At 37.5% G+C, this 13366-nt stretch overlaps 1 protein-coding gene across 1 annotated transcript in view; it reads left to right on the top strand.

Annotated features, from left to right (window-relative positions):
* The window catches only part of LOC118589709 (ATP-binding cassette sub-family A member 8-A-like), a 72373-nt gene that overhangs the window by 8097 nt on the left and 50910 nt on the right, over nt 1-13366 (top strand). Inside the window, exons 4-6 of the mRNA XM_036197216.1 lie at nt 6899-7063; nt 10576-10679; nt 11327-11553. Of these exons, the coding sequence (XP_036053109.1) occupies nt 6899-7063; nt 10576-10679; nt 11327-11553 (496 nt within the window). The remainder of the gene's footprint in view (nt 1-6898; nt 7064-10575; nt 10680-11326; nt 11554-13366) is intronic.

Below are 13366 nucleotides of genomic sequence, written 5' to 3'. Positions count from 1 at the left end.
ATTTAAATCCTGCAGTGTTCTTTAACAGAAAGCAAGTGGAAACGAATCTCAGTGCAGCAACAGCCCTATGATGTGAGTTGAATTTGAGTGTGAAGGTATCTCAGAAGGAACTGTTCATTAATTGACAGTATTAACACAGGACATCAAAGGCACTATTGTAAGGTGGTTGACCAGTTGACTGGACACAGTCACTGGAAATCTCTGTAATCTTTCCTCCCTTTCTTAGTCATATGCTGTCTACAGAGTTGCATTACTTTTGCATTTGAACTCTGACCTCAGCAGCAAGTTCAATAGCTCAGAGTCCACTATCAACACATTGTATGCTTTGGCAAACTACTGGTTACTGGGAGTCTCTGCAGCTTTAGTTTCCAGGTAGTTCTGAGGTTTCCCTTTCTATCTATGCCTACAAAGCATCCCAAACCTGTTTCCCCTTGACACTTCATTAGCCATCTTACTGATATTGACCCCTGAACTTGAATGTCTGCACTGGGCATCTTAGCCCATAGCCCACATCTTTCAATTCCTCCAACAATATTTGGCCTGACTCTTTTTCACAGACGTTCTCTATAGGGTGAAAACCCTTCCAAAGAACTCCCAAAGGCACAAGCAAGAATGTTAACAAATAACTGTTAGAGGAATATGACTTTCAGAGTCTACATGGAGCTTATCTTCACATACACCCATTATCTCTAAGATACCTTAGGGGCAAATGCTTGGAAATTTCCAAGGATCCCACATATTTAGTTTATGTACAAACCTACTTTAGTGAGTAAAAACACACTTTGTCTACTCTCTTCCCTTTTATGAACACTTCCAACACAGAAAAAAAGTATTCACTTTTGTTCTTTTGGGCTTATTACTTATGTTTATATAACATAACATGTACTTACACAGTTCAGCACAGTAGCTGTATAAAGTAAGGATCACGTTAGTGATACATACTCTACTAGTCTCCTAGTTAAGAACTTTACATCCTTTAGACATGTTAATAAAACATAATGGGTTTTTAGGGAAAATGAATTTGAGTAATGCCTTCTCCTAATGAAAAAGCACTGCCTACTTAAGCTACACATTACTCACTTGGTTTTTGTTTTGTTTTGTTTGTAAATTCTTCTCTTTCTTTAAATAGTAAGTATTCTAATTGGAATGTAATATGGGAGTTTGTTCATTAGCGTATATGAAATAAAATAACTAATTAAATGTATCTTCTGATTTGATCTACAATATTGGAAATATGTTTTGACATTTTTAGTTTACATTTTAGATTTACTCAAGGTCATTATACAACTTGTGATCATTTTCATTAAAACTTTTTTCTAGGAGGAAATCGAATAAGGTTTCTCTAGTGGTTTGAATGAGAAATGGACCCTTAAGCTCATACATTTGAACAATTTGTCCCCAACTGTTGCTGCTGTCTGGGAGGGTTAAGAGTTGTGGTCTTGCTGAAGGAAGTCTGTCACTGGGGGCAGCCTTTGAGAGTGTATAGCCCTACCCTACTTGCAGGCCACTCTCTCTGCTTCATGCTTACATTTGAAGATATGGGCTCCCACCCTCCTCCATGTTGGTGGATTTCTGCTGTGGCTCTGCCTTGCCAGGATGGACTCTTTTCTTTTTTTAATTTAATAGTTTGCCATTTATCTTTACTGGGTTTTTTTGTTTGTTTGATTGATTGATTTTGTTTTTACATCCCTACTACAGTTTCCCTTCCCAGTCCCTCTCTCTACCTCACCTATGCCCCTCCCCCTCCCCAACTCCTTCTCTCTCCTCTGTTTCTATTCAGAAAAGGGCAGGCCTCCCGTATATATCAGCCAGCCATGGCATATCAAGTTGCTGTGAGACTAGGCACTTCCTCTCCTATTAAGGCTGGATGAGGCAACCCAGTAAGAGGTAAGGGTCCCATAAGCGGGTAACAGAGCCAGAGACAACCCCTGCTCCCACTGTTAGGAGCCAGTCCCACAAGAAGATCAAGCTACACAACTGTAACACATGTGCAGAGGGCCTAGGTCAGTTCCATGCAGGCCTACTGGTTGTCAGTTCAGTCTCTGTTAGTACCTATGAACTGGTTAGTTGATTTTGTGGGTTTTCTTGTGATGTCCTTGAATACTCAAGCTCCTAATCCATCCTCCCTCTCTTCAGCAGGATTCCCCAAGCTCTGCCTAATGTTTGGCTGTGGAGCTCTACTTCTGTTCTATCAGATGCTGGATGGAGGCTCTCTGATGACAGCTGGGCTCGGCACCAATCTATGAGTATAGCAGAATATTGTTAGGCATCATTACATTGACTTTTTTTTCCCAGTCATGTTTGGTTCTATCCTAAATCTCTGGGCTGTCCTACCTCTGGGTCCTGGCCCTCAGGGGTGAGCTTCCTCTCATGATATGAGTCTCAAGCTGGACCAGTCATTGGCTGGCCACTCCCACAATTTCTGTGTCACCTTTACCCCAGCACACCTTGTACACAGGACAAATTGTAGGAAAAAGGTTTTGTGGCTGGGTTGCTGTCCCAGTCCCTCCACTGGAAGTCTCGCCTGGTTATAGGGGAAGTCTTCCCTGGTTATAGGAGATGGCTGGTTCAGGCTCTGTATCCTCCATTGCTAGGAATCTTAGCTAGGGTCACCCTCATAGATTCCTGGGAGTTTCCATCGCTCTAGGTTCTAGCTCATCCCAGACATGACCCAGATTCCAGTTGCTCTAGGTTCTAGCTCATCCCAGACATGACCCAGATTCCAGTTGTCTCTCCAGTACTCTTTCCCTCCATCCTCCCCATACCTGATCCCTCCTGTTCCCATGTTCACTCCCTATCCAGAGCCTTCCCACCACCCAAAGGCAATGTCTGGTCTATTTCTCCTTTACAGTGATTTTCATGCATCCTTCTCCTCCTCCTTGAGCACTCCTTGTTACTTAGTTTCTCAGGGTCTGTGGATTGTAACATGGTTATCTTTTACTTTACAGCTAATATCTACCTATAAGTGAGTACATACCACCTTTGTCTTTCTGGGCCTGGGTTACCTCACTCAGGATGATATTTTTTAGTTCCATCCATTTGCCACCAAGTTTCATGATGTCATTGTTTTCGACAGATGAGTAATACCACATTTTCTTTATCCATTCTTAGGGTAATGGACATCTAGGTTGTTTCCAGTTTCTGGCTATTACGAACAATGTTGCTATAAACATAGTTGAGCAAGTGTCCTTGTGGTATGGTAGAGCATCTTTTGGGTGTATATGCACAGAAATGATATAGCTGGATCTTGAGGTAGATGGATTCCCAATTTTCAGAGAAACCACCATATTGATTTCCAAAGTGGCTGTACAATTTTGCACTCCCACCAGCAAGGAAGAGTGTACCTCTTGCTTCACATCCTCACCAGCAGGAGCTGTCACTTCTGTTTTTAATCTTAGCCATTCTGACAGGTGTAAGATGGAATCTCAGAGTCCTTTGGATTTATTTGCATTTCCCCGATGGCTAAGGTTTAAGTGTTTCTCTGCCATTTGAGAGTCCTCTGTTAAGAATTCCCTGTTTAGATCTGTACCACATTTTTAATTGGGCTATTTGGTTTGTTCGTGTCTAGTTTCTTGAGTTCTTTATATATTTATTAATTATCAATCTTAGTGCCTGTGCTATTGATGTTCTATTTAAGAGGTTGTCTCCTGTGCCAGTGCATTCAAAGCTATTCCCCAATTTCTCATCTATTAGATTCAGTGTATCTGGTTTTGTGTTGAGGTTTGTGACCCACTTGGACTTGAGTTTTGTGCAGGATGATAAATATGGATCTATTTGCATTCTTCTACATAGTGACATCCAGTTAGACCAGCACTATTTGTTGAGGATGCTTTCTTCTTTCTATCGAATAATTTTGGCTTCTTTGTTAAAAATCAAGTGCCCATAGATTTGTGGATTTACTTCTGGGTCTTCAATTAGATTTCATTAATCAACCTACCTGTTTTTAATGTCAACACCATGTAGTTTTTTTATTACTACAGCTCTATAGTACAGCTTCAAATCAGGATAATGATACCTCCAGAAGTTCTTTTATTGTACAGGATTGTTTTAGCTATCCTTTTTTTATATGAAGTTGAGTATTGCTTTTTTCAAGGTTCTTTACAGATTGTGATGGAATATTTTTATGGGGATTGAATTGAATGGCCTCATTTACTATGTTGGTCCTATTGATGATACATGAGCATGGGAGATTTTTCTATCTTCTGATATTTTTTTCAATTTCCTTCTTCAAAAACTTGAAGTTTTTATTATATGGAGGACTTTCACTTGCTTGGTTAGAATTATCCCAAGATATTTTGTATTATTTGGGGGCTATTGTGAAGGTATTGTTTCCCTGATTTCTTTCTAAGCCAATTTACAGTTTTATTTATAGGAGGGCTACTGAGTTTTCTTTTAGTTAATCTTGTATCCAGCTACTGCACTGAAGATGTTTATCATTTGTAGGAATTCCCTAGTAAAATTATATATACTATCATATCATCTGCAAATATTGATACTTTGATTTCTTCCTATCCAATTTGTATCCCCTTGATCTCCTTAAGTTGTCTTATTGCCCTAGCTAAAACTTCAAGTACTATATTGATAGATATGGAGAGAGTGCACAGACTTCTCTTGTTCCTGATTTTAGTGACATTGGTTTAAGTTTCTCTTCCTTTAATTTGATGTTGGCTATTGGTTTGCTCTATATTGCCTTTATTATGTTTAGGTATGCCTGTAGCATGAATCTTTAAAAGGTCTTATTAAATAAAAATCATGGGAGCCAGATATTGGGATGAACGCTGAAACATCAGAGAAACTGAACCAGCCACAGCTAACCTCATCTTGCCAATTCCTCAGCTGATCTTGTTTCCTCAAACTGGAAGCCTCTGTGTCTTCATCTGAATGTATCTCAGCTGAACTGCTGCTAAAAGCCTAAAAGCTTAACAAACTTAGTCCCTGGTCCTCGTGCCTGATATACCTTCCTGCTTCCTGCCATCACTTCCTGAGATTAAAGGTGTGAATCACCATTCCTGACAGTTTCCAGTGTGGCCTTGAACTCACAGAGATCTGGATGGATCTCTGCCTCCCAAGTGATAGGATTAAAGGTGTGTGTACCACCATTTTCTGGCCTCTGTGTTTGTCTAGTGGCTGTTCTGTTCTCTGACCTCAGATAAGTTTATTAGGGTGCATAATATATTGGGGGACACAATATCACCACATATGCCCCTTGTAATCCTTATCTCTCCAAGACTTTTATCATGAAGGTGTGTTGGACTTTATAAAAGGCTTTTTTCAGCATCTAGTGAGATAATTATGGTTTTTTTTTTCTTTCAGTTTGTTTATATGGTGGTACAAGAACAGATTTTCCTATGTTGAACCATACTTGCATCTATGGAATAAAGTCCACTTGATTGTGGTGGATGATCTTTTTGATGTGTTCTTAGATTCAGTTTTTGAGGGTTTTTTTTTTTTTTTTGCGTCTATGTTTATGAGGGAAATTGGTCTGTAATTCTCTTTCTTTGTTGAGTCTTTGTGCTATTTGAGTATCAGAGTGACTGTGGCCTTATAAAATGTATTTGGGAATGTTCCTTCTATTTCTATTTTGTGGAATAATTTGAGGAGTATTGGTGTTAGATCTTCTTTGAAAGTCTGGTGGAATTCTGAGCTAAAACCATCTAGGTTTTTTTTTTTTATTAGACTTTTATTAGACTGCTTCTATTTCCTTGGGTGTTATAGGTTTATTTATCTGATCTTGATTTAATTTTGGTAAATGATATCTATGGGAAAAAAGTCCATTTCTTTTAGATTTTCCAGTTTTGTGGAGTACAAGTTTTTGAAGCATGAACCTAATGATTCTTTGGACTTTCTTGGTTTCTGTTATACCCCCATTTTTATTTCTAATTTTGTTGCTTTGAATATTCTTTCTCTGACTTTTAGTGAGTTTTGATAAGAGTTTGTCTCTCTAGTTGATTTTCTTAAAGAACCAGCTCTTTGTTTCTTTGTATTGTTCTCTTTGTTTCTATTTTATTGATTTCAGCCCTCAGTTTGACTATTTCCTGTCATCCATCCAAGAGGTTGGGTGTGTTTGCTTCTGTTTGTTCTAGAGTTTTCAGGTGTGATCTCAGTTAAATCACTGGTATGAGATTTCCCTTATATATTATTTAGCCCTTTCCCCTGCAGCTTTTAATATTTTTTTCTTTTTCCTGTATGTTTTGATATTTTGATTATTATGTGATGCAAGGACTTTCTTTTTGGATCCAATCTGTTTGGTGTTCTGTAAGGTTCTTTTACCTTTTAAGGCATGTCATTCTTTAGGTTAGGAAAATTTTCTTCTATGATTTTGTTAAATATATTTTCTGGATTTTTGAGCTGGGATTCTTCTCTGTCTTCTATTCCTATTATTCTTAGATTTGGACTTTTCATATTGTTCCAGGTTTATTGGATGTTTTGTGTTAGGGGTATTTTAGATTTAACATTTTCTTTGACTGATGGATCCATTTATTCTATTGTATCTTCAATGCCTGAGATTCTCTCTTCCATCTCTTGCATTGTGTTGGTGATGCTTACATCTATAGCTCCTATTTCTTTAACCAGATTTTTCATTTCCAGAATTCCCTCAGTTTGTGTGGTTTTTTTTTATTGCTTCTATTTTGATTTCCAGGTCTTGAGTAGTTTCCTTCATCTGTTTGTTTTTCCTTGGCTTTCTTTGCATTCTTTAAGGGATTTATTGATTTCCTCCAATTTTTCAAGATGCACTCTTATCACTTTGGAACCAGAAGCTAAAATCAACTCCCTTTTCCTTAAATTGAACTTGGCCATAGCGTTTTATCACAGCAACAGAAAAGTACCTAATGCAGCTTCTCATAGGTGTCGTTTATAGGAGTTACTTATAGTAGTGGTCTTTTTCTTGAAATTCCAGGAAAAGAAATATTGGGCTTTCCAGATGAAGAAAACATGACAGAACTAATTTCAAATGGTTACATTGATGTAGTGAGGGTCATATTCACCAGCACTTACTCCTATCATTTGAAATTCCATGAAGGAATAAGGATTCCAACCACAAAGGAGCATAAGGACCACACAGGTAACTATGGAACTCCCAAACTGAATGACTTTCCATTCCTCCAATGTTATAGGAGTATATAGGGATATGTCCTGGATAGTTTTGTTGTTAAGTGGACAACTTGGGAAAAGAGAACTCAACTGAAGAAAGGCTTCCCTTGGATTGGCCTGTGGGCATGTCTGTATCATATTTTCTTAACTGCTAATAGATGTAGGAGCACCTTGTCCACTGTTGGTGATCCCATCCCTAGGGAAGTGAACCTAGGTTATAGATAAATGTAACTGAACAAGCCAGGGGAAACAAGCTAGTAAGCAGCATTTCTTAGTGATCTCTGCTTCATGCTCCTGCCTTGGATTCTCTTAATGATATACTATAACCTATAAGCTAAAATAAATCCCTTAATTCCCTAGTTACTTTTGGTAAGCTTTATTGCTTATATCACAGCAAGAGAATGTAAACTTGAATAGGATATTAATTAATACAAATTAATAAGTTTCAACAACAAAGGCAAAGAACTGAAGAGATAGCTTAGTTAGTAACAAACTTGGTAGTTTGATGCCTAGAACACATGTAAAACTCATGGCATGCTTGTAATTGTCGTGCTGGAGAAGCAGTCAAAGATGGCTCCCCAGAAAGCCAGGTTGCCCCAATTAGTGAGTCCAAGGTTTTTGTAAGAGACCCTGTCTCAAAAGACATGGTGGATTGCTCCTGAAAACAACACTCAGGGCTGACCGCTGACCGTCACATACATGTGCACACATGAGCCTACACACTAACTCATACGTCCTACCCCCACTATAACAAAGATAAAGTCTACTTCTAGAAGTAAATAAAATTAGACAAACAAGAAATGTTTCCCACACATTATATGCAACTGTGCACATATATTCATCCTAAACTAAAATCACATGAAAAAGAAAATCACAGCAGCCAGTAGTGAAAGTGATTGCCAAACATCAATGTGTTGTGTTTGTTTCCTGATGACATATGGGTCTAACAGTTTTTTTCTGACAAGAAGCTTGAGCTTCAATGGCAAATTTAGGGTAAAGCAGATGGTCTCAAGCTTGCCTCAGTTGGAGCTATGTCATCAGGCTGGAACTTTCAGAAAGATGTATCCTTAAAGCCAAATGTAATGGCTTCAATCTGTAATCCCAGCACTGGAGATGAGAGGATAATTGTAAAGTGAAGGCCAGCCTGGGAAACCTACTAAGTTTTAGGCCAGCTTAGGTAACAGAATGAGACCCTTTCTTCAAAACTAAAAGCAAAAACAAACAGCAGTAACAAAAGATGTGCCTTTCATCAATGGGAAGAGTGGAGGAGGAATCATCTTGTAGCAGAAAGAAAGAATGGAACAAGGAAACTTCTTTCTTTTGGGTTCTGGGCAATATTGTCTTTTAAAAGACTTCAACTTCAAACCTTCAAGTAGAATTTACAGTCAGGTGAAAAATAGGAGTGCATCAGTTACATAAATTGAAGGCATTATCAAACTTGTCTGGAATGTTCTCATACCAACCCAGAACAACACAAAGATGTATTTCTGAGTAGGAAATCTCAGTTCACAATTACTAACAAGATACTATATGCAAGAGTTCATAGTTAAATAAGCATTTGATAGTCAGACATACAGAAAATAAAAGATGAAGTATAAGACTACAAAAATAACTGTGACTCATAAAAAGAAAAACAGTGAGCCACTAGGAAACCCCAGAGGCACTGTTAACAATTGCTTAATCAAAGAAAAAAATTGAAATATGTTCAATAATTGTAATTATATTATTATAATCTGAAGAGGAAAGAATATTTAAATAAGAAGAGAAAACATTTTATGAAATGCTTTAAAAAGGACCACAATAATTCTGTTAATTAAAAGGAATCTTATTTTTACATCAGATCAAAGGGACCAAAATATGATTCTGAAAATACAAAAGACGTTATTAGCTTATAAAACTATGTGGTAAGATTTGCATAATTTTTAACTACTTAGTAAGTATTGCTTAGGAATATAGACATCTTTTTATAAATCTATAAATGGCCTTAAAGTTTAGGGAAGTCATTGTCATAGGATGATGGTAGTTTTTTTGTTTTTTTGTTTTTGTTTTTTTTTTTTGGTTTTTCGAGACAGGATTTCTTTGTGTAGCTTTGAGCCTTTCCTGATCTTGCTTGGTAGACCAGGCTGGCTTCGAACTCACAAAGATCTGCCTGCCTCTGCTTCCCGAGTGCTGGGATTAAAGGCGTGCGCCACCACCACCCAGCTATGATAGATTTTTATCGGTAGAATAAGACCACAGAAGAAATGGGGAATTTTGGCTTTCTAGTCTTCACTTCTTCTTTGTTTATTTATCTATTTTCTATTCTTCTCTCATATATTACATCCCCCTCCTTCCTCTCCTCACAGCTCCTCTCCCTAACTCCCCTCTCCCACAGATCCACTCCTTCTCTGTTTCCCTTCAGAAAAGGGCAGACCTCTCAGGGACAGCAACCAAACATGACATAACCAATTACAATAAAATTAGGCACATACCCTCATATCAAGGCTGGACAAGGCGACCCAGGAGGAGTAAAAGGGTCCTTAAAGCAGGCAAGAGTCAGAGACACCCTCACTCCCACTGTTAGCAGTTCCACAAAAACACCAAGCTGTACCATAAGATACAGAGGACTTAACTCAGCCCCACACAGGCTCCCTGATTGCCACTTTAGTCTGTGGGTCCCTACGAGCTCTGGTTAGCTGATTCTGTGGGCTGTGTTCTTCTGGTTAGATCTTATTTCTTAAGGTGTATGGGTTCGTGTACAGATGTTTCTTTGGCTTGTGTTTATGCCATTTTAAAGTCTACATATGCCTTTATCACTTAAAGTTAATATAGTGTAGAACAAATTTTCGAATTTAATGATGGCTTATCTTTAATAAACTATAGATAAAATTTCAGTGGAGGAGTAATTTTGACTTTTCATTTTCAAAATAACTTTTCATCAAAAGACTACCTAATTATTATCTTATTATGAGCTCCGTTTGCCCATTATTTTATTATATCCAGTTATCTCACTAGAAAATACTTGATTGCAGTGGGGTCTTGGTCTTATTTTAGACTACAGTACTACCTTTTGATAATCTTAAAAGTTATTTTAAATCACTAATACAAACGTTGGGAGTATAACTCACTGGTATAATGCTTGCCTAGAAAGTATAAGGTTATAAATTTAACTCCCCCACATCAAACTTCCTAATAATAATAATAATAATAATAATAATAATAATAATAAATACAAAAGCAAGAGGAAAAGGTAAAAAATATGAATAGAGAAATGGAAGAAAATAAGAGAAAGGTATTGACTTAGAAAACGTAGAAACAAAGAACACTTTCTAGGGTAATGGCTTTGTATCCTCATTTCAACAATTACTAGTAATTATAAATTTGAGATTTTATGGATTTCAAGGCAACAAATGTGTTTTGGGTATGGGAGGAGATTGTAAAATTCTCTGCTTGCGATAATTAGGCTCACACCCCATACTCATATTCTTTTCTTTGTTCTCAAAGCTCATTGTTCTGCATATGAAGATGATATTGTTTGTGACGTTTCACGCTTCTGGACAGATGGGTTTGTGGCTCTTCAGGCTGCCATCAATTCAGCCATCATAGAAGTGAGTGCAAATGTGGGAAGAAAAACAATTCTGCTCAGTTCTGTGAATGTGTCTGTAGATAGCTGCGTTCTTTCATTCCCTCAGTGACTCAGTTTACCCTTTCACCCTAACTCATTCATCTACTCTCTTTCCCCACTAACGTTCACCAAAGCTGCTGCATTACCAGTCGTAGTAGAACAGTGTAGACAGTAACATCAACAGAATAAGATGTTCTTTTTTCCAGGAAATCAGTACTCTAAGGAAGCCAGACGTGTAATCCCATAATTAGAACAGGAAACTTGTACTGTGATGGAATTATAAACAGTGCTCTTATCTATAAAGAAACACACAATTCCCAGCCTTGGTGGAAGAATTGTTATTAAAATGATCTTCAACACTGAATGATTAGATGGGAATCATGTCTACCTTATATAATAGAAAAAAATTTCCAAGAAAAATGAACAGCCATTGGCTGGCATGAAGCTGATAAGATTCTAAGTAGTGTAGGGAGACCAGGATGAAAGTTATGACTCAAGAACCTAAATAACCACAGAACATGTGAGAAGAAACTCAGGCTAGCATCAGATCCAGTTATACATTCAGGGGAAGCAGGATGTCATCTGTGTACCATTGTTATGCCTATTTTCTCCACTGATATCTTTGTTTAGATCACAACAAATCACTCAGTGATGGAAGAGATGATGTCAGTAACCGGAAAACACATGAAGATAGATCCTTTCATTGCCCAAGGAGGAATAACGACTGATTCTTTCCTTTTTTTATGTATTATTTGTTTTTCCCCACTCACCTACTATATCTCAGCTGGTGTTACAAGAGAAAGGAAAAAGATGAAGGGCTTGATGACAGTGATGGGTCTTCAAGATTCTGCATTCTGGTGAGTCAATGGAGGGGCTCAGGAAGTGACTCTCTAGGGAGAAAGCATCATTGACAGAGGGAATGTATTTCAGCTGGCAGTGTGCTTGCCTTGCATATATAAAGCCTTGACTTTGATCCACGGCACTAATCTCAGCTCTTGGGAGGGAGATATAGAAGAAACAGAAGTTCAAGATCATCATGGGCCATATATGGAGTTCAAGGTCAATCTTGGGTACACGACACTGTTTCAGACAAAACAACAACCCTTCCAAACTTGCCATCATTATTAAAATGTAAATCTTTCTTGCTTTCATTTCCTCTGAATTACGTGGGCTGTCCCTGGTGTAATATTGCACAGAAAAAGGATGAACTTTGCCACACTTAACTCTGAATTGAAAAATGAATTACATGTTTACCATTGAATGATATTTCAGATATTGTGCAACCAATGTCTCTTGCTTTCAGATCCATGAGAACTTAGAACTTCTAATATTTGATAAAATGCTTGCTTTAGAGCTGTTTGTTGTTGGATCAACAAGCAATTTATTTGATCACTTAAATGAGGTGTTATGCTAAAAGCATTATGGAAAAAACCACTGTGGAGCTGAATATATTAAATGTTATGCTCCTCCAGCAGTAGCTTTAACCAAGAGAAACAGAGGAGCAAGAAAATAGTATCAGTGTGTACTTACGTCTTACTTGCCCCTCATAGGTTGTGTTATTACAGGAAAACTGCATAAATCAGTGAGCCTCAGTTTCTGCCTCTGCAAAAGTGGAGGATATATTCAACCATACCATCCTTGGATAGTTGTGGACATGATTAACTGTGCTCATTCTTTTTAAAAAATATTTTCTTATTTTATGTGCATGGGTGTTTTGCCTGTCTCCACACATGTCTGTGCATGGCATGTGTGCCTGGTGCCTATATGTCCAATGATAGTTTACAGATATTTGTGAGTCACCATGTAGATGTGGGAATCAAAACTGGGTCATCTACAAGAGCAGTTGGTGCTCTTAACCACTGAGCCATATTTCTGGCCCCTAGGCCCCTTCTTGTAAAACCCTAGCCTACACTTTGAAAAGTATTTGCTGATCAGTAGATGCTAAATATTAACATGTGTTTGGGCAGTTAGAGTTATGATCTCTGTAAGAAATAGTATAAAACTTCAAGTGGAAAGCCCAAGTTTCTGCTCTTTTATTACCATAGAGTGACAGAGTCTCCCTTAGTCGTGGATCTATCAGAATCATGCCATGGCAAAAGCATGATTTAATTCATATTTTTAAAAATAATAGTCTTTATTTCTTGAGCAGAAAGTAGAGGCAGCTCACTCCTTCCTGCAGACTTTCCCTTGTTAGTCATGTGCATAAATGTTGTATATTTATCATAATTAATAAAACAGTAGTTATTAGTTACTAAAGAGCATATTTAAACTAAGGCTCACTCTGTGTTGCACAGTGAAATGACTGTCAGAAAAATGGGTACTGTCTTATGTCTACAGCCCTAGTGTCATGGATTATAGCTTTACTCTCCCAAAACTGTTCTGTGTTCCATTTGTTCAACTTTAGGTCTCTCTCTCTGTACTCCTAGAAATTACTGGCTATTTTAAACTCTATAGTTAGCTTATTTTCAAGTTGGGATATATTCATACAATGGTTTTTTGTTTTATTTTTGTTTTTTTTGAATTTTTTTAGAATGATCAGGAAAATGGTAGGTAGTTGAGATAAAGATATAATTTAAGATTTATATTCTTGGCCTGACAAAATTAATTTATATTACATGAATAGGAATTGCATGTGTAATCAGGGAACGGGAAGTATTGATCTTATCAAGC

Source organism: Onychomys torridus, chromosome 8 (assembly GCF_903995425.1).
Source record: "Onychomys torridus chromosome 8, mOncTor1.1, whole genome shotgun sequence".
Taxonomy (NCBI): Eukaryota; Metazoa; Chordata; class Mammalia; order Rodentia; family Cricetidae; genus Onychomys; species Onychomys torridus.
This window is presented reverse-complemented; position numbering and strand designations above follow the sequence as displayed.